Source organism: Sebastes fasciatus, chromosome 13 (assembly GCF_043250625.1).
Source record: "Sebastes fasciatus isolate fSebFas1 chromosome 13, fSebFas1.pri, whole genome shotgun sequence".
Lineage (NCBI taxonomy): Eukaryota > Metazoa > Chordata > Actinopteri > Perciformes > Sebastidae > Sebastes > Sebastes fasciatus.
In genome coordinates this window covers 10,189,297-10,216,658 of record NC_133807.1, presented here as the reverse complement: position 1 = coordinate 10,216,658, position 27,362 = coordinate 10,189,297, and the positions used below count along the sequence as shown (strand labels likewise).

General features: G+C 39.8%; 2 protein-coding genes across 2 annotated transcripts; both read right to left on the bottom strand.

Moving 5' to 3' along the window:
• Positions 1 to 2,863: 2,863 nt before the first annotated feature.
• LOC141780229 (3-mercaptopyruvate sulfurtransferase-like) lies at positions 2,864 to 7,336 on the bottom strand. The gene is made up of 2 exons (XM_074655365.1): positions 6,688 to 7,336; positions 2,864 to 3,812 (listed from the first exon to the last, which is right to left on the bottom strand). The coding sequence occupies exons 1-2, from the start codon at positions 7,274 to 7,276 to the stop codon at positions 3,529 to 3,531; spliced, it is 873 nt and encodes a 290-aa protein (XP_074511466.1). The 5' UTR covers positions 7,277 to 7,336; the 3' UTR covers positions 2,864 to 3,528.
• A 3,632-nt stretch (positions 7,337 to 10,968) lies between these two features.
• On the bottom strand, positions 10,969 to 17,683 carry LOC141780228 (uncharacterized). The gene is made up of 4 exons (XM_074655364.1): positions 16,817 to 17,683; positions 16,197 to 16,641; positions 15,691 to 16,092; positions 10,969 to 15,334 (listed from the first exon to the last, which is right to left on the bottom strand). The coding sequence occupies exons 2-4, from the start codon at positions 16,638 to 16,640 to the stop codon at positions 11,432 to 11,434; spliced, it is 4,749 nt and encodes a 1,582-aa protein (XP_074511465.1). The 5' UTR covers position 16,641; positions 16,817 to 17,683; the 3' UTR covers positions 10,969 to 11,431.
• Positions 17,684 to 27,362: the final 9,679 nt, after the last annotated feature.

Genomic DNA, 27,362 nt, shown 5'->3' with positions numbered 1-27,362 from the left:
CTTGAGCGCTAGAGGGACACAGTGAGGAACTGTGCACCATATAGGGGAGACCAGGGACAACTTTAACAAACTCAAAAACCTATTATTAACCTACTAGTTGTGTCTGAAACATTTACTTATCTTTTTTTTTATTGGTATTTTTAGGTATGTTAAAGGGACTGTTTGTAAGAATCAGAAATGCTTGTTAACAGCGACACCTGTGGCCGTTAAGTCAACGAAAGTCAGCGTCGGGCTCGCGCTTTGCTCGCTCTAAATAGACATGAACAAGCATCGCTCAAAACAGTGAGGCGACACACGTCAGCTAAAACCACAATATCACTCTATATTTCACCTGCTTGGCAGTAATGTTACCTGACCAGACGAAGGTCTCCCCATGAATCAATACTGATCCTAGTGTTGGCTTTTCCTGCTTCAGCCTCCGGGGCTGAAAAGAAACGTTATCGTCTACGACCGCAGCCGTAGGGAGACACCAGCACCCGGGCAGAGACGATAACGTTTCTTGCTGCGTAGCCCCGTCACTTCACAAGACACGGAAAGCCTCTGTTGGTCTGGAGGAGCTGCAGCATTTATTTCAGCACAAACGTCCACTGTACATTCACTAGATATTCTCAGAGCTACCTACTGTTCTGCAGTGTGTAGTGTGCGCGCATGCACGTGAGGTGGAGCGAGCTGAGTGAAGGCAAGCAGGCAGGGAGAGGAGCAGAGGAGCAGAGTACAGCAGAGACTCCGGCTCTGGAGACCAAAGCTACGGTCTCCCCCGCGTCCTCCGACCGCGGCCAACACCGTTTTGCAAGACAGGCTTCACTAGATACAACTTTGCGGTTTTGGTGCGTCCGTGTAGTTTGTGTTGGAGTCTGAGTCTGAACAGCGTAGCCACACGCGAGCGCGCATACGCGAGCGAGCATACGCGCGCGCGCATGGGAAACCGACCCGGTAGATTTATATTTGTAAAAAGTTACAAACAGTCCCTTTAAAACTTATTTATTCTATCCTTTTTAATGCACTGACGGGAGCTGGGAAAAACACTGTTTCGTTTACTTCTGTGTATGCAAATACTCAGTGAAATGACAATAAAGTGAATCTTGAATCTTGAACTATTTGGATAACATTTTTATGGAGGTAACTTGTATTTATGTTCTATTTGTTAACAGTCATCACATGTTTTTTTTATGTTAGAGTCACAATATTGACTAAAACACTAGAAGCCAAATGTTATATCTACCCCCATGTGCAGGGTGGATTGTAACAACACACATACCTTCATAAGAATACCAAGGACCATAATAAATTGCCAAGAATATAGATATAGTTATAACCATTTAATATCCATTGAGCAATTAAAGCTGCAGTGGGTAGAAATGGAGCAAATATCATTCAAAATATTTTATTATTTTATAAAACGGTCACTATAGATCCAGACAGCAGTACACGGTGTGATGGAATTTTCTATTAATTCCTCTCTTCTTGATCGGGAGGTCAGAGTGTTTCTCAGAGTGTCCCTCTGTTGACATTATTGGGTTGGAGACCTGTCTAGGGGAGCCACCGTTATCTGTACAGCTGTGTCTGTAGTGGGGACCATAGAGCCAGTCGCTGGGGCAACCAGGGTCAGAGATGCCAGAGGAACCGAGTAAGTCAAAACATGATAAGGGTAAAACACTGAGCACCAGGGAGGAAGGGCAGAGTTGTGAGGCCTTTACGCAGAGAGCAGCTCAATGGTGGACACCTGACCATTGCTCCTTGATCAAGCTTCAATAAACCTTCTGTGTAAGACGTCAACAGCTCCGGGGCCTCTTCCTTCCTATTGAGTTAACTTGTTTATCAGAAATTCCACCACACACGGGACAAGCAATCTGGAAAAAAAGTCATGTGCCTCTGTGACCTGCGTTGCTCCTAAGGGCATCTGTAAGATTTCACAGACCGGAGGAAAACAACCAATCAGAGCCGAGCTGGAGCCTTGCCGTCTCTGAGCAGCTGTCAATCACTCGCGAACTCTAATCAAACTGATCAAATATGAATCACTATTCTGTTACTGTAATGCCTATTTCTTGCCTCAAATGTTTTCAGAAACATCTTGTAGTGTAATGTTTAGCTGTAAAATGAGAAAGTTTGTGACGCCATGTTGAGATCAGTTGAAGAAATACCAAGCTCCGCCCACCGGCAGGAGCACAGCCAATAGGAACGACGCTCTATCTGGAATGACCTGTGATTGAGTCTCGTCAGATTTTTTAAAGCCTGAAAACAGAGCCATGGAGAGGTGCAGAAGTCTAGTTATCTCTCAGAACACTTGAATTACAATATGCTGAAAAGTTATTATGGATTTTTTGCCCAATGATGCCAAAAATGTCCTGCCTACTGCTACTTTCAGTCATCAAATGTTTTTACAAGCAATGTTAGAGTCACAATATTGACATTATAAGTCAGATGTTACATCTGCCTCTACGTGCAGGAGGGATTGTAACAGCATATGGGGGTCAATTGTAACAACCAACATATACCTTTATGTAAATACCAAAGACCACAATAAACTACCAATAATACATATATACTGTAGTTAAAACAATTTACTATCCATTGAGCAATTACTTGCTTCCATGCCTCAAAAATGAGTCTTGGCAGAAAAACTTTGACAAGTATGAGACATCAGTTCAACTTGTCCTTTAGCAGGCAGAGAGGCATCGTCACAATCCATGTGCATAATGACTTTCATCATTCTGTCTCTCTTCTGATTGGTGCATTTTGAGACATTACAATTGCCCCCGGTCCCCGCAATTAACTTTTATATCTATATTAAAATTCAGAAACATACAATGACAAAGCAGCTTTTTGTTTGTACATTACAAGCTAAATAAAAAAGACGCACACATTCTTTCTTGCTTTTAATAAGAAGCCAGTATTAACATTAAAAATAGATTCATTTTAAATCACATATCAAAACTCATTTGAAGAAATCTAAGGGAAGCTTATAACTGTGAAGTAGAGGACATACAAACCGCACAAAGTACAGTTACAAGTTACAGAGTCTTCCAAGGCACATCTTTTTAAAGTGCACTTCCTCTAAATCCCCAGCAGGCTGTGCCATGTGGATACATTTCTTCAAAAGCCCACAGGGGGCAGTTGTTTGAGTAGTAGAAAGATTGTCAGATACAACATTTGGTTGCAATTATGATCTCAAATGAGCTGGAAAACAGCTCAGAATATACAATTATTCTCATTAAATTGTGTCTATATTCAAATAATGGGAGAAAGGCTTATATAGAGGTCCAGAGAGGAACAGCAGCAACAGTCATTTCTTTTAACGTCTTTCAACATACAAGAAAATTATGACATTCAATCCAACAAAAATCAAGTTGAGTAACAGTCCATTATCTAGAGCCTTGTTTAACTTTCAAATGTAGAATATGTGTTAAATCCACATTCCTGTAACAAGCACACAGCATAGATTTAAGGTTTATATCCCAGCTCTTTTCCATTTGTGATTAAGGTTATAAAGTGTGATTAATCAAGTGAAGCTGTGTCGCGCCCTCGTCCTCAGAGCTCGGTGGCAACATGCTCCGGCGGGGCCTTGGTGAACCACTCGTACCACGATCCATCATATACAGACGCCCCGGGGGCGCCGCACAGATGGGCGGCCAGCACCATGTGACAGGCGGTCACACCGGAGCCACAGGATCCACAGAGTGGCTTATTCAGGTCCACCTTTGACTCCTCGAAGAACTTCTTCAGCTTCTCCTTGGAGAGCATCATGCCGTCAGCGTCGACAAAGTCATAGAAAGGCATGCATTTGGAGCCGGGGATGTGACCTGACCGGACACCTGTGGGGGCGACGACATATTAGTTCACCTCGTTGCACACAAGTACACACAAAGAAACTATTTTCTCATTATTCTCTTACTATAAGGGATGGGGGTCTTTCATGAACATTTTCTGCTAAAGTTACAACAGTTTTGGTTATTTAACACGAGAGATTTCTGTAGGATATTTGTGTTTTCGTTTGCTCTCAGTAGGAAAAACAGGTCACCTGCTATTTCTGTGCACCGATCATGATTTAGCAGCACTTGAATCTGAATCTGATGACAGCTGTGTGGCTGTTTGCTTCTGTTGCTAGTCAATCAAATCCCATCAAATCACACCCACACAGTCCTGACAAGTAAGAACTTTTGATGCAGACAGTATGATGTAATCATAATCTATTATATTTGTGTCATCTCCACCCAACACTGTCATCAAATATTACAATCTTTTAACCTGAAACACCCTCATGAAGCCGGACTGCTCAGAGTCCTTATACTTGTTCAAGACTTACCAATACTTTTGCTATACTTTCTTAATGTTGATTCTGGTTGTTTTCATAACCTGTCAGCTGTTTACCTCCCTCGAAACCTCTTATTTTCATGTAAATGGGCAGATTAATATGATTGATGAAATGTTATTTTAAAAAAACGGTGTTTTGCCCAGCACACACAAACAGATAAACTCACTCAAACATGCTTTACGACTGTTAAACTCCCTAAAAAACAACTAATGAGGATGTGTTTGTCCAAAATTTAAATCTGTCTATTGTTTGTGTCATTTTCTGAGGAGGCGTGGTGGACAAAAATTCTAAGGAATTTAAAGTCCAGGGAGATTAAAACAAGACTGGTCCAGTTTAAGATTATAAATTACATTTACTGGACTCCTTTAAAAGTTATTCAGAGAGAAGCTAAGGGAGAGTTCAGAGTGCTGGAGGACGTGTAACGAGAATGATTGATTGGTTGGATTATTGTTCATCCATTCATGAAAACATTAAATTGGTCATTGGTGATGGTGTTCCATTTCATTCTAGTTTGTACATTTTGGGTGATCCCCTACCACTGTACGATCTCCCCACATCAGATGCAGATTGGATTCATACAGCTCTTATGCTGGGCAGGAAAATCTGCGGATTTGCCCCCAGCGGTCAACTGGGGACTGTAGCAGCATACGTATGAGCATTGGTCTCTCCGTCTCATTAACCAGGGGGAGAAGTATGCTCAGTAGCAGGGAAATACCTGGACTTTGTGAATGGTCAATAATAAAGGCAATGAGCTTTAACCCCTCTCAGATGTTGGACCAGATGTTGCCTGATTCACAAAACCAAGATAATGGATTAAACCGGGGTTTTCCAGTTACCCTGGCTCAGTTTAGCCTTGACTCGGTTTCACAAACGCAGTGGCACATAAGTTACCATGGAGATTTATTCTGTGCAGCTATAGCCTTCTCCAGACCAAGCTAACAGCCAGGCTTCATTTATCCTGGTGTCTTATCTGTTCAGTCAGCAGCCACCCCGATCAGAAACCAGTGTGTCTTTTACAGTTAGTCAATGATCTTATGCATGTATTTTGCCTTATTTTTATTAGCCAGCATTTATTTTAATGCTGGCTAATAAAAGTAAGTTCTAACTGAATACATACCACCATTCAGTTCAGTACTTTTATTTTAACATTGTGATCATCATTCATTTTTATTTTTATAATTATTCATGTGGTAATCATTATTACGGTTATATTGTGTTTATGAAGACTGCTGTTCATATTGTTGTTAGAGGTTTGATGAATATATTATTGATTAGAAATGTCTGATAAAGTTCACTGGACCAGTAACTATTTATATAGCGTACTGTATATTCATGAAACAACAGGGAGAGGACACCACAATGCTTTGAACTTATTATACTTATTAACTTATTATATTATTTTTCTTGGATCACTGGTCTGCTGGGAGATAAACACACAGCAATGAGTACATTGTGTTACTGTGTATACTTACAGTGTACATTGAAATGATCACTTACTTCTCTTTCTAATCCCATCAGTATGTATTGTTAAGTGTGTGCGGGGCCTGTTTCACAAAAGCACAATAAATATATCCAGGATAAGAGAGAAAGCGAGGGTTGACATAGTCTAGTCAGTTGTGTTGGAAAAATACAAACATGTGCACATTCATAAGGTCATGACAGGTGACACTCATTGCCCTTAAGGCCTATTTCTGTTTCGGTGTCGGTCACCTATAGTCAACGAACTTGTAGAGCCTATTTGAGGACAAGTAACCCGAAAAAAGGACAGAAGTGTCAGTCAGACAGACAATGTGAGATATATGACTGTGAGCCTGCACGCAAGGGTACAAATGTCACGAAACGGAGAGCCTCCTGGCTCTCAGCCTTGAACATTTATGTTGATGGTTGTTTGCCCACTTGCAAGTGTTTATTAAACCTTTAAAAGACTCTCTCTTGATTTTCGAGTCCTTCTTTACAGAAATTGCCTCCACATCAGTTCATATATATATATAAAAAACATTGCAGTCCTTTAAACATGGATTAAAACAAAACCTAGGGTGTTTAAAAAATCAAATACACTCCCATAAGTTCACAAGAAAGTCTTAAAGATAAAGAAAATAAAGAGTGCAAATATTACACAATGACAATATTTGGCATTGTTTTGTTTTGTTAATTGATTTCCAGAAATAAATATATACATACATTTGCATAAAGCAGCATATTTGCCCACCCCCAAGTTGATAATAATATTAAATACTTGACACATCTCCTATATATATATATATATTTATTTATAGGGTGTTTAAAAAAATCAAATACATTCCCATAAGTTCACAAGAAAGTCTTAAAAATAAAGAAAATAAAGAGTGTACATATTGTACATAAAGTGTCCCTACCCTCTCTTGGCTCCTGCTCTCTCCCTTTAAACCTCTCCAGAGGCCTCACATCCACCACCTGAAACCGCTGAGACTCAATGTTCTCTGTGACGTCCTCAAACGACCTGACCCAGGAGCGGTTCATGGTGGCGGTGAAGCGGGCTGCCTCAGGCCGCCTGGAGGCGCCTGTGGTCGGGTAGCCCCTCCTCACCCAGTCCCTGAACCCCCCGTTCAGCACCGACACCTGAGGATGGCCGAACAAGCGGAACATCCACCACACTCTGGTGCAAGAGAACAACCCGAAGTCACTGGCGTCATAAACCACCACATGGCTGTCGTTTCCAATGCCCAGGTTGCCCACGTAGTCTGCGAACAGCTGCTCGGTCGGCAGCGTATGATCAAACTCTGAGGTCCGGTCCGAGCACTCGTCTATGTCGAATAAAGACGCTCCCGGGATGTGAGATTGGGCAAACTCCTTCTTGCCATCTCGCTCCATCATCGGCAGGTACCAGGACGTGTCCAGGATCCGCAGACGAGGTCCGACCAGGTTGCGGTTCACCATGTTTGCGAGCCATTTGGCAGAAACGAGAGCTTGAGTTTGCAGCCCCATGTTTGTTTGATCCAAACTGAACACAGGCCTTTTCTTTCTGATGCCTAGTAGTGGGCAGGACGACAAATAGTATGTGCATTACCTCCACCAGCTGGTCTGGAGCTCAATAGAAAACAACATTAAGTTGATTTATCGTCTCTCAACATCATACTGTATCTTAGACATATGAACATTAATGACATAATATCCTAATAAAGAAGTGTCTTACCGTTATATATACAATAAAGACATAAACGAATCTGTATTTTAATTTAGGTTGTATATATACAACCTGTGGAAACTGGTTAGCATAAAAATACATTCATCAAAATATTAATATGTTAACAACATATTTTTTAATTAAATAATTCAAGATTCAAGATTCAAGATTCCTTTATTTGTAATTTTTATGCTCCACATAAAAACGAAATTGTGTTTCTTACATCCACCACTCAGAAATTCAGTGCAAAACAATTGGTGAAAACTATAAAGTAATTAACTTATAATTAAGAGCACTAATAAATACGCTAAAAGTAATTGACTATATATTGCACTTATTTTAAATATATATCTAAAATGTATGTATGTTTACATGCATTACATTATATATGTGAAAAACAAATATGTTTGCCACACTTAAAGTTCATATATGTGGAAAATAAATAATGGAATCTACATGCACATATACTGTATGTCACCTTATATGAGAGACCTCAAATATGTTTACTGCATGTTTGCACATATAACTTTAAATATATGTGTAACACAAATATCTGAATAACAAGCATGTTCATATATGTACCAGTATTTAATATATATGTTCATGTATGGCCATATATCAGATTTTTGTATGGGGGCCTACATGGTGTTATATCTTTTTATGTTCACAGAAAGTCACACTTTTCTGTGTAAAGTCTTTAAATATTGTGTTTTTTATTATTAATCTTGATATAACCCTGCTTCTTCCTGTACATCCTTTTACAAAACCTTTCTTTGAACTCTATAAAAACATGTTCCAGCTCACTCTTCCTCTCACTGCGTTTGCCACCTTACCTTCAATCCGTCATACACTCTCTTACTAAAAACTCAGGCACACATTTTACAGACTGGCGGGGACTCGGTTATAGACCAAGCCATACAACTTTTCAAATGACAAATGTCATAAAAATGTTTTTTTTTGTTTTTACTAAGTTGTCCACATAAGAATATCCTCTGATATTGCTGACTCACTATGACACTGTCATGACTTACTGAATGGAACAGAGCCATTGTTAATGTTAACACCAAAAAGGCTGATGGAAATTACAGTTTAAACTAAAAAATTTGACTTTGTAATATAAAATGGAACTGATCCACTTACCGAATTACTTTCACAATGGACACATTTGGTGTCAGGAGAGCGAAACTCAGAGAATCTATTTTGCATGGTGAGAAGTTTAATTACTATTAGGGGGAATGCTAGTGTTTACCTGAGTTAAAATATATATTATATTATATTATATATAATAATTATATTTATAATAATAATAATTATATATACTTTATATATTAGGGCTGTCAACGTTAACGCGATAATAGTGTAATTGTTAGGTTGTAGCGGGCTCAGTTTTAAAGCTAGAGTGAACCATGGTGTACCAACCATGTCATACTAGCTTGTCACAAAGGAGGTTAAATAACGCTCCAAACGTAAGCTAAATTTTGGTGAGGAAAAACTGGCATGGCAAATTTCAAAGGGGTCCCTTGACCTTTGACCTCAAGATATGTGAATGAAAATGGGTTCTATGGGTACCCACGAGTCTCCCCTTTACAGACATGCCCACTTTATGATAATCACATGCAGTTTGGGGCAAGTCATAGTCAAGTCAGCACACTGACACACTGACAGCTGTTGTTGCCTGTTGGGCTGCAGTTTGCCATGTTATGTTTTGAGCATATTATTGTATGTTTAATGCAGTACCTGTGAGGGTTTCTGGACAATATTTGTCATTGTTTTGTGTTGTTAATTGATTTCCAATAATAAATATATACATACATTTGCATAAATCAAGCATGTTTGCCCACTCCCATGTTGATAAGAGGATTGAATACTTGATAAATCTTCCTTTAAGGTACATTTAGTTTTGAACTTATAAAAAATGTGCAATTTATTTGAGATTAATCATGATTAACTATGGACAATCATGCGATTAATCTCGATTAAATATTGTAATCGATTGACAGCCCTAATATATATACTGTATATACAGTATATACGTGTGTATATATATATACGTATATATATATAGCATCTATAGCATCTTATTGTAAAAAACAGTCAGTCTGTACAACAACATTCAGTGTATGTATCAAGTGAGAAGCTACAAAGTGGTTTCCAGTTTCAAATACCTTGGTGTCATCTCAGACTTAACTCTATGCTTCAAATAAACAAGTCAAGCAAGTTGTTGAAAAAAAAAAAAAATTCAACCCAAATATAACAACAACAAAAGTACCTGAAGCTGCTAAGATTAATTTCCATGCTATGATTTTCTTGCATATAACATATACTGTATAACCATTTGGTGTCTTGCAACAGATACAATACTAAAGCCCATACAATGTGGATGTAAACAGGCCCTCAAGGACCTGGATAATAAACCTAAAAGCTACCATCGCTGTTATGGTCTCCTCTGCTGGGAAAATCTTATCAAATTTCACAATGCTTGTTTAATATTCATAATTCTTAATGGATTAGCACCTCCCCTATTTACCACATTCATCTGTCAGAAAAATGTTGGAGATAGATTAACCAGATCAAGAGTAAGAGCTGTCCCAAGGAGGAAAACATCTTTCGACCTTTTACAGCTTTTACCTTTAAATATAACATCTCTTATCATTCCTTTGCACATAATCTCAAAAATTGGCCAAAAAGCAACCAGACCTGTCATCATACCTATAGTCACTACATGCTTGGCCTATCTGTGCTCGTTCTGTGTTTGTCAGTTTGTGTCCCTTCTGGTTTTACCTGTCTTCTGCAATGTAATGAGATTTCATGTTATCATGTTTTAACTGTTTATGCTGATTGTCTGCTTGTGCTATGTCTTCTGTGATGTGATTTTAACTGTTTGTGCCCACATTGTTTTGTATTAATTGCCTGCTTTCTAAATGTCCTGCTTTGCATGATGTTGTATCAAACCTGCAGTAGGCAGAATGTCTTTGGCATCATTGGGCAAACATTTCATAATAACTTTTCAGCATATTGTAATTCAAGTGTTCTGAGAGATAACTAGACTTCTGCACCTCCTCATGGCTCTGTTTTCAGGCTTTAAAAAATCTAAGACTTTGGCCAATCACAGGTCAGGTCATTTCTATTTCCTCAACTGATCTCAACATGGTTGCCGGGTCGTAAGCTTTCTCATTTTACAGCTAAACAGTACACTACAAGATGTTTCTGAAAACATTTTATGCGAGAAATAGGCATTACAGTAACAGAATATTGATTCATATTTGTAATTTAGAATATATAAAAAATGACAAGTAGATAATATGTCAGAGCCTTAATAGTAGCCCTAACAATACCTCTCTGACCGTAAAACATTTAAGAGTTAATCATAATTAATCTTAATTTGAATGTGCATTTTAAGAACTGTCTTTCAAAGTTAAAGTTTTCCAGAAACATTTTCTTAAAATTGGCTCAATATGGCAATGACAAAAATTTGATTAATTGATTGATTTTATTGATGATTTCATTGCAGTACTACCAACACAACCAACAAATACAATATACATCCATTATTAGGAATCAAAATTTAAAAAACTGCCTGCAAAAAAAAAAAAGTCATGCATCTGATCTAATTATAGCAGATATGTACATTTATCAAAGCATACCAACATATTTTCTTAGTTGTGAATCTATGGACAATTTGCTTGTGATTGGTATTTGATTTGATTAGTAGCATTTGAACGAAAAAAAGCAATGATACTGTATCACCAAGAATCACACAAAAAGGCATATATATGAAGATACGTCTGAAAATAATCAATATTCACCATTAATATTTTCTTGTAAAATGAATTTGAGACATTTTTTTTCTGATTACATCTCTAGTTTGTTCTGCTCTGACCTCAAATTAAACTAATCATATCATGTCATCTATCCTATCACATCTAATGGCCTGTAGACTTGTGGAGTACTTGTGATCAGGGCAAGTACTTCATTCCTTTCATCCTAGGAATGATATGTATATCTCTGACGTCATCATGCTGAAGCAGCCAACACAAGTAGCGCTCCGTCCCCATGCCCCATCCACTGGTGAGGAGTGGTTTCACTTGTCGCATGTCAATGTACCATTTGTAGGACTGCTCTGGCACTGCATGGTGCCTGAGGGCCTCCTGTACCATCTCAGGGGTGGAATGACGTTCACCGAGACCCAAGGTCTCACCCAGCCCCAGGAGAAGGTCTGCAGCTTTGGCTTTGCACCGCCCAGTGCCCTCCACATAGGCCTGGTAGAAGGGAACTCCTAGATGGTCCATCTCAGTCAGCCAAACAGCACCACCATATTTCTCTATCAAGACCCGCTCTCCTTTGCGTGTTAGCTTTCTGCCAAACTGTGGCTGGCCATCTTGTACCCACTCTGAGCAGTCAGCAGAGGGCATCATGGGAATGGCCTGGTCTAGAGGGACTCGTGGGAGTGGGGTGTTTCCATCCAGCTTACTCAGCATGGCTTTGACGTGTGTAAGGGTCCCGGCAGTGTTGAGGATAATATCAGAGTGTTTCTTCAACATGGACTTGGTGAGATGAGCCAAGTATCCTTCTGCTGTAGAAATGGCCTTGTCCATGTCACCCAACAGTTCGCACTCCACGTGGTAGAACTGGTTCAAGTGTGTAGCATCAGGATCTTCGCCTCTAAAGCTGGGAGATATGTAGTACGTTCCCGGCAGGTTCTCCTGGAAACGAAGGAAGTATTCAAGTACAAACTGCATTGAGTCAGCCAGGTAGATGTCCTGGCCCAGCAGGTCAACAGAAACTGGTTCTGAGTCAGATCCCAAGCCCATTGGTGAAGAGATGGTGTCTGTGGTGAGAGGGGTTAGAGCGTAGGAGAACTGGCGGGAAGTGTGGAAATATTCCACTGTACTGTGGAAAAGAGTGTTTTGAATCTGGAACAGGTTGTGATACCACTGGCTCTTGATGGCAATTGTTGAGTGAGACTGAGGGTCTTGCCATGAACGGGGAGCCCTGCACTGGGTGATTTTTGAGTGTATCTTTTTGAGGGCCTCAGGGTCAGCAGCTGGGCCATCCAGTGATGACACATATCCAGGGTAGCTCTGGAAGAACTCTGGTTGCAGATCAGGAGACTTAGTGCCATCTGGTGAAGGTAACAGAGGGATCAGCTTGGCATGAGCATAATCAATCTCAAAGCCCTCGAAGATCAGTGCAACGCCTTGAGCTCTCATCCCCTCTTCTAGTAGTCGGGCAACTTTAGAAGTGGCTAAGATCAGCGCCTTGTAGTCAGCTTCCTCCAGTTTGAAGATGTCGCTGGACAGTTGTTTGCGTGGCACCACAACAGTTAGTCCAGGAGTGTTTGGGTACGGTGTGAGGAAGGCAACATGCTCGCTGTCGTCCCAGACTCTCCACTGTTGCTGCTCTCCACGTACAATACGACTGAACAGGTTATCATTGGAAGCGTCTCCAAAAAAGTCAAAGCAAGAAGGTGCATTTGGTGTTGGCAGTCCGTTTCTAATCTTTGCTTGAACCTGGGCCAGTGCCTCATCATCCCAGCATGGGCCACTTTTTGAGGTGCAGTAGCCAGGATCGCAAGTGTGGGACTCCTCTTCATTTGCAAGATGGGGCTGCCAGTTTGGCTGTAGGCCATGAAGCGGGAGCAGTCTGATTTGTGCTGGCTGATCATTGGTTGGTTTGAAAACCAAGGCACAGCGCTGCACTTCCAATCGCTCACAAAGCAACCGCGACACAGCTCTTGCTCCTTGTAGCATAGCCACAAAATCAGGTGTAGCCAACTGGAAGATGCTGCTTGCCCCACTAAGAGTTTTTCTAGTCAGAATGGTTGACCCAGGGATCCAGGGGTTGGGATCCAGGTAGGCAACCAGCTCATCAGTTTTCCAGATCACATGAGAGAAGCTCTTGAGGGGCCTGAGGACCTCTACTCGGGAAATGCCATCTACCATTGAGGCCACAAACATCACACCAGCATTTGTTTCAATGATGGCTTCACCTTTAGTGTCCACAGCAATGATTCCTGCACAGATCCCATCTAGATTTTCAGCCATCACGTCTCTACATGCCTGCCTGAGGCTACAGCCCGTGTGGTGGTAGAGACTGGCTATTTTCTGTGCAACTGTTTGCCTCAGAAATACATCTCCATCTCCAGAGCAGGTAATAGCTAACTTGTCATCAGCATATATTCCTGCCCCTACTACTGCTGTATCCCCGACTCGCCCTTTCAGCTTTCCTACTACCCCACCTGTGGATGATGCAGCAGCCAACCCACTCCAACGGTCCAAGGCCACAGCTCCAACTGTCTGTGGGTGATTGTTTTTTGAGGTATTTCCAACAGTGAGCTTTGCAGCTAACTGTCTGTGGCGTATATCAGTGTAGAAATACTCAGGCCCAACAGGTTTCTCCTTCCCCTCCAACCCTTGCAGAAACTCCTCAGCCCCATCTCCCACAATGAGTGAATGTGAGCTTTTCTCCATGACACATCTGGCAGCCTTTATGGGGTTCTTCACACTTTGCACACAAGCAACAGATCCTGATTTCATTGCATTGCCATCCACAATGGTTGCTTCCATTTCATTTTTGCCATCTTTGTTGAACACTGAGCCTTTACCTGCATTGAACAGGAAGCAGTCCTCCAGAGCTTCTACTGACTTCTGAACTGCGTCCAGACTCCTTCCACCTTGTTGAAGCACTTGGGATCCAAGGGTTAAGGCTGTCTGTAGAGCAAACTCAATAACCCCAATGACTTCGGTGTTCAGCATCATCTCCTCTCCAGCGCCACCATGGATCACCAGAGTGTGGTCTGTGCTCATGCCAGAGGTGGAGTCAACAGCTTTTTTGCCATTGTCTGGACTCTCAGGACAGTGGTTTGTCTCTCCATTCATTTTCCCTGTTTGACCCTGATTCTGTAGACATTCCAGGGCTCCCATTTGGCATGCAACGGCATACCTAACAGCTAGAAGCATCACTAACTTCAGGTTTATCTTCAGGCTTTCTTGAAGCTTCTCCAGTGCCAGAGCAAAGCTCCCTTTTCCATTAAGCGCAATGCGAACCTTGTCTGTCTTCCCAAGGTAGGCTACAGCCAGCTGATCTTGGGCATAAACATTCCCTACTCCACACTCCACGCCCTCCGACACATCTCTACCTGTGAGGTACACAGATGGACATCCAAAGGGGTCCAGGTACTTCTTCAATGGGTTGTCAGATGGCAATGATCGACGCAGGACGGCTATATGGGGACCAACTCCTTGACCAGTTTTGGTGTTTCTGATGAGGCTCTTATGCTCCAAAAAGGCAACATGGAACAAGCGTAGGAGGTCAGCTGTGTATTGGATTTTGTTATCTGAGCCAATGCAAGATGCCAAGGCACCTACTAACTTGTGAGAATGCATGGTGATGGAGTATGTAGGATCACATCGGCCATGTTTGTAGTGGCGAACATGGGTTGGTGTGACAAGCATGTGCTTAGCAGCAGATTCCCCAAGAGTCTGCCTCAGGGAAAGCTGCAATGAGAAGTTGATCCAAGCATCATACAGGCCTCTCTGCCCTCTGAGAGTAGAAAAGACATCAGGATAGGCGGAAACATCAAAAGTGAGAACTGAATGAGTTGCTCGCAAGGAAGTGCTTGACTTCGGGATGTTTACTTCTTGCAAGGGGAAGGAAAGGGAAGTTGGACAAACAGAATCACCATTAACAGTGACAGACCCATTCACATATTCAGTGTAATTATGGACTACGTTTAAGTCAGCACTCTCAGACAGATTGTACACATGCTCAGCCACAAGCGCAGCCACCATTCCATCCACAGCACTGTGCTCAAACACCATCCCAGCTGTGCTGTCCTTGAACACCACAAGGCTCATCACCTGTTGAAAAATAGAAGAAAAAAAAATAATTTGATGGTGATCAGTGGTCTATCAGTAAAAAACATTTTCCTTTGTCTTCACTTGCTATTTTAAACATATGGAAGCTCAGCTTAATTACATCCAGCCTTGAGCCTTGATGTCCTAACTGTTTGTTGTAGTGGAGTAGAAGTAACATGATTTATAAATTGCTTTACTATATTAGCAGTATTAAATATGTTTTGATGAGTTTGTGTCACCCAATTGTATGGTTTGGCTGACATGTGAACACAAAAAGGAGCGATCTGCTTGCAACATTAAAATGGAAAATGAAGCAGATGGTCGACACATGCAGTCTTTATTCAGATTCTATCCAATACCTTGTCACAGTATCTCAGACATGGACGGTCTCCTCCTTCTTCCATCCTCACTGCATTGAGGATATCAGCCAGTTCAGAGGGTGCGTTGCAGTCTTCCAGACAGAGCGTCAGCACGGCACTCTCCATCAGCCCCAGTGATGCTGCTGCGTCCCCTCCTTGCCCCAGGATCTCTTCTCTGGTGGCAGCCCAGACTTTGCGCTCCAGAGCCGAGAGGCTGCAAATGACAGAGGGATCGTTCTGCTTTCCTGCACTGGGTTGATCCATCACCTGAGCCAGCTGGTTGTAGATGTCAATGAACGGTCGAGCAGAAACCGGCCCACCAGTGCTGGGACGCTCCAGTATGTCAACAGGGAACACTCCTCCAACACAGGTGACGATGGCATGGAGGCTATCTGGGTAGACCTGGAGATAACAAAGCAACAGATTACAAATAGATCAGAACTGACATATTGATAATTGAAAGCCTCTGAGTTTTAATTTTGCTTTGACCTCACAAGTAATCTCACCTTAATCTCATCTTGACTCCTTCCAGGAATCCTGCTGGCAGAGAATACCTCAGACTGCTGTGTGCGCTCCGTTGGCACATTGCCTTCCAGTAACAGTGGCTCACTGTATAGCTTTGCTGCTGCCCAGAGCAGAGCGGCTGCCCTCCCCAGCTGGGTAGATCTCTTTGCTTTAGACGAACGCAGAACAACAGGAAGGGCAGTAGAGATCGGCAGTGGTTCAGCACAAGACAGCAGACCTCTCTTGAACTGCGCCGTCACCCAGTTCTCTTGACCTGAAGTAATGGCTGCCAATTTTTGCTGGGCCTCTTGAAGGAGCTCCCTCTGCTGTTCCAGTGTACTTTTGAACTCCGGGTAAAGGTCAGGACTTAAAGTGAGCTGCAGGACTCGGCTCACTTCTTGCAAGGTGACATCCAACTCTGGGACAGGGTAGTTGAGAAGGGCCATCCTGTTGATATGGAGGTTTGGTTGAGAGAAAATGAGAGAGAGATTGTGTCACTATGATGGCACTTTGCTTCGATGGCACTTCAGTGCAAGCAGTGTTAAAACATTCTGACAGCAGCGCGGCTCATAAGTCTGCCAGGTTAGTGTGACCATACATTATCATGCACTTAAATACTTACTCGGTGTTTAGCTATACAGTAGCAGTTAGCAGTAAAATAGACGAATCACCAAAAGCTGTGTCACCACCTGGGAAGACAAACATAAGTAGATAAATACAAATAGAAATAGAAAGCAATAAACAGAAATATATCTACATAGATAATAATAGATGCAGACATAATTTCCCCTAAATGATTAAGGACAAATGTCTTGGAGGTGCTCTACAACCTGTGGTCTGTCTTTTTACATTCCTCCCTGACTTTAGTAAAGATTATTAAGTTATATATTATATTTCTTGTGTTTTCTATAAAACAACTTTTTCTATGGATCTTACAAAGGACAAAAGAGCGCCCAAATGATCAGATACTATGTTGTAAATGCATCTCAAGCTTTTTAAATTAATTTGGATATTTCTCCAAGATCTATCCAGTTAGAAGGAGGGAGGAAGAGTCATCAGAGAGGACATGTGTTGTTTTTTTACTACAAAACTGTCCCCGTAATGCAGAGCCAGTGACTCCAATTTCCTTTTTGCGCCTTTAGACATTCCTCAGACTCACTGTCTGTCTGCCTCCTGCCTCATACTGGGAGAGTAAATGAACTGAATTTCATGTTTGGTAACTTTTTCCTTCGTTAATTTCCAGTGAAACACAGACATAAATAAATAAATGAACCAATAGCCTAATACAATATACAAATATGGAAAAGAATCAATACTGAAATACCTTCAGAAAAGAAAGGAGTTCAGAAACTAAACTCAGAAGGAAAGTTATATAAATCATTGTTAGTTTTAGTTATTATTATTACACTGTATTTCAAGTTTATTACAACTCTTTCCAGTGACCTGTTAAATAGACTCACAACAAGACCCAGTATTGCTTTTTGAAATTTATAGAATATAATAATCGTTTGACATCACATATGACATCACACGCGACACGGAACATAAGCCCCATCCAATAACTTGTAGTACTGCTGACATCCCCTGTGACGTCATACATGACATCACAGAATTTAGAATCCCCATGTCACATTCTCGTTCTGGAATACCGTACTATATAAACTTCACTAAACCACAGTGGAGATAATCCTGTGTAATGCAGATTTCACAGTATAGTTAAGACCTTTTAATGTAACATTTAAATATATAAGGCCTATCTGTAAATTATAACATTTGATTGTAAAATTGATCAGTATTTACATCCAAATTGAGTATGAAAAACAATTTACAAAAGGTAAAATAACAGATCTTCCACCTCGAGGATGTGGAAGTTTAAAACACAAATAACCCAACAGTATAGGATTATTACATATGTACCATAGGGGAGAAATATTAAACATGAAAAAAAGTAGTTTTTCAACACAGGATTTATTGAGGTATTCACAGTACAAAAAAAGACATTGCTTCTCTTCTTTTATATATATATATATATATATATATATATATACATATAATGTATACAGATAACTACTCAAGTTATCACAACTGAAGATAATGTGATTTTAGATCAGTCTGTGCCCAGTGAAATAATTAACCCAGCTAACAGCCACTGTGGTGCCTGTAGCCTCGAATTAATGGTAACTTATCACACCTGCAGGTTTACAGCTGCATTGTAGCCTGAGTATTTTTTCCCCCATTACTACTATAATCAGTTTGATTAGATAGATTCATGAAACTGTTCAGTTGATATGTGATATGTTCTTCCTGCCATAGCTTTATAGCTTTAATGCAAATAATGACAAGTCTAATATAATTTTAGATCAGTGCATTTTTTTTCAGTGATTTCGCCCAAGTCTTAAAGGGACTATTTGTAACTTTCAGAATTGCTCGCGCTTGCTCGCTCTAAATATACCTGAACGAGCGTCACTCAAAACAGTGAGGCGACACACGTCAGCTAAAACCCCAATATCACTCTATATTTCAGCTGCTTGGCAGTAATGTTAGCTGACCAGACGAAGGTCTCTCCATGAACATGATTTAGATCTGATCCTAGTGTTGGCTTTTCCTGCCTAAGTGCAGGCTGAAGCAGCGGCGCTCTGCAGCGTGTCTCCCTGCTCTCTCCGCCCGCAGCTGGAGAGAGCAGGGAGACACCGGCACCCGGTCGGTAACGAGAAGGCAACGTAACTCTCTGAAGAGCTCCGTCACTTCACAAGACACGGGAAAGCTCTGTTGGTCTGGAGGAGCTGCAGCATTTATTTCTGCACAAACATCCCTTGTGCATTCACTAGATATTCTCAGAGCTAAACTAACTCTTCTGCCAGAAAATGTCTGTTAAAAAACGGAAAAATACTGTCCGTTAATTAACATAAATAAACTGTAAAAAAAAACCAGTAATTATCTGTATATAATTAGCCTTTATTACTGTAATTTTACAAGAAATATTTTACTTTTAACATATATTTGTTGTTAGAATAGTCATACACTGTAAATCTAAGACCATTTACATATAAATCACAAATGAAAAATGTAATTTTACTTTGCAAAAGCCCAAATTTACATTAACTCAGAAGTTTTGCAAAAACTAAATTTGTACTACAAATAGAAAAAAAGCAAAAAGTCTAAGCAATAGAAATACACTTACGTTTTTCTTTTGTGTCTCTGTGCAGCTCTTTGTCACCTTGTAAATGTAATGTACACCCAAGCCCTTATATAGGCTACAGATACACCCACACACCCACACACACACCCAAATTCCATCACAATTCCCACAATCAAGTGAAGGCCCTTGACCTTTCATTTTTCTCTTCCTTGTAAATCAGGATCTTCTTCATTGTAGTGCAGTCTCATCTATGGTCATCTACAACACCGAACACCACCACCAGCTCAAGTGACCGATTTGCATACATTCTTGGCATTTTTTTATGTTCTTCCTTGTCTATAAGTCTCTTCGTCATTGCAGTGCAGTTACACCTTTCTACTGTGTATCAGCAAAGATGATACACTTTCACACATGAACGCACACACAAACACACAACCAGCACCAACTCAAGCGATATGCTCAGCCCTTTATTTACGCACAATCTTGTGATGTTTCTTTTTTCTTCCTTGTTAATCAGTGCATTACTCGTGCACTACACCCTGTGCAGTGCAGCATCAGCAGGAACATCTACGACTGGAACAAACCTCTTGCTGATGGGTTGTTGATTATATATCCTAAACAGATGGATTTGTATCTTATAATCTCACACCTCCACTGTATTTGACTATACAGTATATGTAGGCTACAGTCAAATCCATACTATGTTGTATTATTTCAAGATAAATGTACCCAAATTACAATAACCCCTTTTCTTTACATGTAATTCTTTTGGCATACAGATATACAGTAGGCTACAATTTTCAGGCATTTGTACTTCACCTACTTCTCCGCTACATTTATTTGAGAGCCATTATTATATTATGAATTTAATGATAAGGACGAGTCAGTGACTTGTGAAATTTTTCTATAGGAACACATGATCATGATGTCATAGTCAAACCATTGTTTGCTCACGGAAAATTGACTGAGCATTAAGTGCTTTTACAGCAATGCCGTGAAACCACATTCAAACGAGCAGGAAGGATATACAATATACAAGAAGGAAGGATATACAATATACGAGAAGGAAGGATATACCTCAACAGCAATAAAAACAATAAAATGTTGAGATGTGAATTGAAAACTATAAATAACAACCATGTCTGTGAATTAACCAAGGCAGGAACACTGCAACCATATCATCTAGCATACACTTTAATAGATCTACCAACACACACCTGTCTAATTTCAATACCTCTTGTAGTTTGTTCCGTTTATTTGGTGCAGAAAAACTAAAAGTTAACTTACTAAACTCAGTATGGATCTGAGGAGGAGTTTGAAGGGATACAAATTCAAAGAGAACTGAGGTAGAGGAGTAACTTGTCAAGCAATGCCTTATAAACAAAAGATATACATTTCTCAACTAAATTTTGCAAAAGGTTCCACATGGAGCCGTAACAACAGTCACATTCTTCCAGCATTCTTAGAAATGACCACACCTTGTGATGAAATGAGCAAAAATTAGACTTTCCTTTGTCAGTTTTCAGATTATCTACACACACACAGTAGGTGAATAATCTCTATCATTACTGCTCTCTCTAATCAGCCAACATCTGCATTTACTGTCACATGACTGATACCCATGAGTATAGTTATCACAACTGAAGATAATGTGATTTTAGATCAGTCTGTGCCCGGTGAAATAACTAACCCAGCTAACAGCCACTGTGATGCCTGTAGCCTCGAATTAATGGTAATTTATCACACCTGCAGGTTTACAGCTGCATTGTAATTAGGCCTGAGTATTTTTGTTTTTGAGTAACTTAGGTCCATTAATTACTATAATCTGTTTCATTAGATAGATTCATGAAACTGTTGATATGTGAATTCGTCCTGCCATATAGCTTTAGCTTTAATGCAAATAATGACAAGTCTGATATAATTATAGATCAGTGCATTTTTTTTCAGTGATTTCGCCCAAGTCTTAATGTGATTCAGAGACTTCCATAAAGATAAAGTCATATTAACCAGAGCCCTCACCGTGCCTCTGCAGGAAATTGTAATCAAAAGGGAAAAAAGTAGATACATAACAACTGGAGAAATATGCACGCGACTCTCCAACAGCTTGAAATGTGTTCATTAAGTTTATTTCGTTTCCATAGTGACCATAGTGGCAATTTTATTTTTTAAATTTTAGGCTATTTATTTTTGTTGTTCGTTACAAATTAATCTTAACTGTGACAATATTTGCATTACAATAGGCCTACTAGATTTTCTAGTGCCTTCAGGATCAACATATATTTTTCATTAAAATGTTATGAAATGTCATTCTTTAATTAAAATACTATCAAGACAGAATCCAATTTAAAGGCCATAGTAAAAGATTACAGGTGTAAAAATGCATATATATATATATATATATATATATATAGTATTTCACAAGATAAAAATATATATTTTATTTTGATTTCGTTTTAAATAAAAAAATACAAGCTATCTATTTTTATTGTGCATTACAAATTAATCTTAACTGTGACAATATTTGCATTACAGTAGGCCTACTAGATTTTCTAGTGCCTTTGGGATCAACATATATTTTTCATTAAAATGTCATGAAATGTCATTCTTTAATTAAAGTACTATTATATATATATATATATATAGTATTTCACAAGAAAATAAAATATTTAATTTTATAATATAATACAAACATTGGAAAAAAAGTCTAAGTCTAAGCAATAGAAATAAACTTACTTTTTTCTTTGGTGTCTCTGTGTGTCTGATGCCTGGTAGATACGGCTGCCCGAACATTCTCTAATAATAATACCAGCCTTTATATACACATCACAACCAACACATCACAACCAACACATCACAACCAACACACACACACACACACACACACACACACGCACACACACACACACACACACACACACACACACACACACACACACACACACACACACACACACACACACACACGCACACAAAGCCACCCACCTAAGTCAAATTGAAACTGGAACCCTTCATTTACTGCCAACCATGTGACTTTTTCAAATCAGCCTATTACTCACCCCCCTGTCCCTGTGCCGTGCAGCCTCAGATGGAGCTTTCCACAGTGTTTCTGAGCATCTACAACTGGAACAAAGCTCTTACTGTTGGGTTGTTGATTAATTCTAATCCTATTGATTTCTATGTTAAAATTGCTCACCTATAATATAACTATCATCAAATTCATACTTTCTGACAAGGCAATGAAGGAATCTCATATTTTCAAGATAAAAGTTTCATCCTGATTACATCCTGATTTTTTTCTCATACATACAGTACAATGTTTTGGCATTTGTACTTCACCTAAGTACTTCATGTTACTTCTACTACACTTATTAAAGAGCTATTGTTCTATTTCATATTAAACATTTCATCCAAACAATATAAGCTTATGAAATATGTTGCACTGTTGCAGATTAAACTCAGAGCTCAATGAGTCAAAATGAAACTGAGGTCTGGTCAGATTGGTCGGTTTCTGAATGACCTTTGTGTCCGAAGTGTAAGTAAGCGTGGTCTGACTCTGGGACTGTGAGGGTCTCAGAAGACATTATAACTGATGTCAGTTATAATAAACAGCCACATACGGTGGACACAGTCACGTGCTAACACCTACAGTTATCCGGTGAACTCTTATGGATTTACACCATTATCAACAGCAACATCAACAACAACAACATCAACAACACTGGACTAAAACTTCAGAGAAAAACTTCATCTTTATCTCATTCTCACCCTCACTCATTGCTCAATAACAGGACACAGTAAAAGCCAGACTGCAAGTACCAAGACTGAATCTTTCCATCTGGTTTCCTACCACTCTGGTTCCTTGTTGTTTGCATCACATCACAGAACATGTCACTGAAACAGTCAAGCATCTCGAGAGGCTGTCATGTTTGCAAAAGGAATGTAGGCCTGCATAGCAGGTCATGCCAGATTGGCGGACCAGGGGGCAAATTACGAACCACTCCTAAATACCATATCAGAACTGGGTTAAAGTTGCAGACGACTTGTTTTCGTATTTGGCAGCCAAGGACACACTCATAGGTTGGTCGTTAGAGGGCTTCAACAATTTGGGATGCCCAAAAAGGGGGCTAAAGGACTAAAAGTACTGTGCTGTCTCTGCTATCATTGGCAGCTGGAGACACTGCTGCTTATATCCCTGAGGACTGAGTAGGCCTACTAAAGTTTCTATTGTGAAGACCTATGTCACTGCTCAGGCTGTGCTCATACACCGTTCATAGCTACGAAAAGTAACGCACTGTATTTCGTATATTTCCCACGAAATAAATTTGTATGTAACCCACGTAATCGTGAACCAGGAAGTATAAAGAGCGACAAACGCCACATGGAGAGGAGGTCGGAGTGGACGGTTGGGTCAAAACGCACCAGACTTTCACCCAGGAGACCGTCGTTTGTACCCAGTGGGAAACCAGAAGTCAACGTCGATTTGTCGCGTAACTTCCGTACTCAAGTTACGCCACTTCCGGAGTTATATTAAGCCAAACCACGATCTTTTCCTAAACTAAGTAGTTTTGTTGCCTAAAGTGCCTGAAGTTTATTTTGAAAAAGACTGTATGCACGTAACGAGAGGAAATTAACACGTGTTGCCGGAAGTGATTTCATGATTTTGGGAATGTATTCTATGGCATCATTAATATTTGTGTCCTTGTATTGTTCTTCTCTATGCAGACATAAATAAATAAATCGTTTTTTACTGAATTAACAATAGGGCAGATATAGGTTAATTCCTTGTGTCTGATTGGCTAATCCTGTCTTAATAATTAAGTGTTATGTGATCACTTTAGAGCTGCTGTTAAAAATGTACATGTAAATGAGTTAGCTAATTGATGAATGTTATTCAGCAAAAGACTGTATTACTCACAAGTTTGCTCTGAGGAGTAAAACTTTATGTTTTATTGTCAGTTTTAATAATTAAATTTTTCTGTCAATTGATTAAAAAATTGTATCGCGATTAATCGCATGATTGTCCATAGTTAATCGCGATTAATTGCTAATTAATCACACAGTTTTTTTTTATCTCTTCAAAATGTACATTAAAGGGAGATTTGTTAAGTATTTAATACTCTTATCAACATGGGAGTGGACAAATATGCTTGCTTTATCATAGCATATTTGTATATTTATATTTATTGTTTATTTATTTATATTTTATCAATGTATGTATATATTTATTATTGGAAATCAATTAACAACACAAAACAATGACAAATATTGTCCAGAAACCCTCACAGGTACTGCATTTAGCATAAATAATATACTCAATCATAACATGGCAAACTGCAGCCCAACAGGCAACAACAGCTGTCAGTGTGTCAGTGTGCTGACTTGACTATGACTTGCCCCAAACTGCATGTGATTATCATAAAGTGGGCATGTCTGTAAAAGGGAGACTCGTGGGTACCCATAGAACACATTTTCATTCACATATCTGGAGGTCAGATGTCAAGAGACCCGTTTGAAAATGGCCATGCCAGTTTTTCCTCACCAAAATTTATCGTAAGTTTGGAGCGTTATTGAACCTCCTTCGCGAGGAGCTTGTATGACATGGTTGGTACCAATGGATTCCTTCTAGTTATTATCGCGTTAACTTTAACAGCCCTATTGAAGATATTAACTAGTATATCTGTATTTTGCTCTACATTTTGTTGCCACAAGAACTCATGATTTTCCTGCTGCTAGTAAGAGTTTGAAATGTAGAGGTCCCCCAGGAACACCATCAAAAGCTCATCAGGCTTATTTGGGGCATAACAGCACCTAATATGACGGACAGCAGAAGTTGGTGGGTGAGGAAGAGGCCTGAGGAGGTCAGCAGGTTGAGCGCCTCTCAAGGAAACGAGTCTGAGGTAATCCTTTTCCTTGAAATCATGCGATTGTGGGGAATGAGGAAGATGTCACTTGCCAGAAATGACACCTCCAGTAACTAAGTACAGTGTGGGAGGGTCGGTAATTTTTGGCCTCCATGTGACACCCCTTCTCAGTGTGTTGTGACAGAGTTGAGGGTGAATCCTGCTGGTGACGTCTGTGTCCCTCCTTAGCACCACCAAGTGGTGTGGTAGTCCACTACAACAGTCTTCTGATTGATACCGTGTTGGAAAGTACACTACATTTACTCAAATACTGTGCTTAAGTACAGTTCTGTGGTACTTGTACATTACTTGAGTACCTCTTTACACTTCTACTCCCCTACATTTCAGAGGGAAATATTGTACTTTTTACTCCACTACATTTATTAAACAATTACTTAGCACATTAAGATTATCATATATTAACAAAAAAATATGATGAATTAATTTACTTAGCACCAACTTTACCAGCTTTACCAACATTGAAATGACGTGCACAACGATTCATCAGTAATTACAATCCAATAACATAATATAAATTATTCAGAAAAAATTCTGAATCTGTAAAGTAACTAAAGTTATTAAATCAATGTAGTGGAGTAAAAAGTACAATATGTCCCACGGAGATGTAGTGGAGTACACTCAAGTAAAGTACCTCAAAATTGTACTTAAGTACAGTACTTGAGTAAATGTACTTTCCACCACTGAGTACATGTTATACTGTTGTGTTTTTCTAAGCATTCATTACTGCTCCTGTTGGAATATATATATTATTATTACAATTATTATATATAATATATATAATAATTGTTGATTATTTAACTGAAAAGTAGTAATGTGTTTTTGATACCTTCACTTTTTTTGCATTAAATCATACCGGGATGTTTGCTGAAATTGTTTGGATGTGGCACAGCCCTACCTAGAAGAATTTCCACCAGCCGCCACTGGTTACTTTGCACATTAAGATTTTGTTTGTGATCGGATTACTGTGTTGGAAATTTTCCTGATACCTTGCTAGATGAGTTTCTGTCAATAAAGATACTGGAACAATAAATGTCTTTGTCTTATTTATTGCTGCAGTCAATAGTTGTTGAGCAAAACACACAGAGCATAAACAGTTGCAAGTCTGTTCTGGTGACTAACAACCCAGAAATGTATTTAGGCTTCTATTTTATCCTAACAAGCAGGATGCGGTTACTTAGCTTACTCACTTAGTGAGTCGTACGTTTTTAAGAAGCTCAGGCGTATCTGAAACTATAGTATAGACACGTCTGCAAGACAGGTGTGAAAACAAAAATACACATAAATGATCACAAGGCCAACTGTGCTTCTGGGGGTGCTTTCGGGGTCAGTTCACCACATCTCAATTACAGAAAAGCAAAGTCAACATTTCACATAAGTAAGTATATTTTCCATTACATTACAAAACATGATGCCTTTCTACAGATTAAACTACCCAGAATGTATGTAAATGCCGCCATTTACCAAAAGCTGCTTACAAGTTAATGCGTCAGTAGTAATAATACAATAATGTAATATGTGGTAATTTATCACTTACATCCTGCTGCATAATACATGCTCTGACTTTTGATACGTTAGATCCATTTTGCTGAGAAAACTCCTGTACTACGCTTTTGAATGCAGAACTTGTAATGGAGTATTTTTAAATTGTGGTATTGCTATATTTATTCATGTATGTTACTTATGAGATGATAACTTTGCTTTAATAGAAAAGTGGTGTGAAGAGTCATTCTTAATTCTAGTGGCATCACATATCTCCCCCACAGACGATGAAGACGTTCTTGGTCTGTTTGGTCTGGGTGATGAAGGACTGCTCAGTCTTCTTGGTCTGGAGGATAAAGACCTGCTTGGTCTGGACCAAGAGATAAACCTTCCTGGTCTCCTTGGTCTGGACGATGAGGTGGAGACAGCCGTCGCCGGTCTGGACGATGAGGTGACTGAGCCTCACACAGATGATGAAGAAGGTGAGAGGGATGATTTGTCTTCACAGGTTTGAGCGGCCCAACAGCGGGAGAGGAGGGGAAAGAGAGGGAGAACTGGATCACAATGATTGTCTTATTTCTCTACATAGTAAACCGGTGTGGGTGTTGCTTTGTTATGTGGGTGTTTAC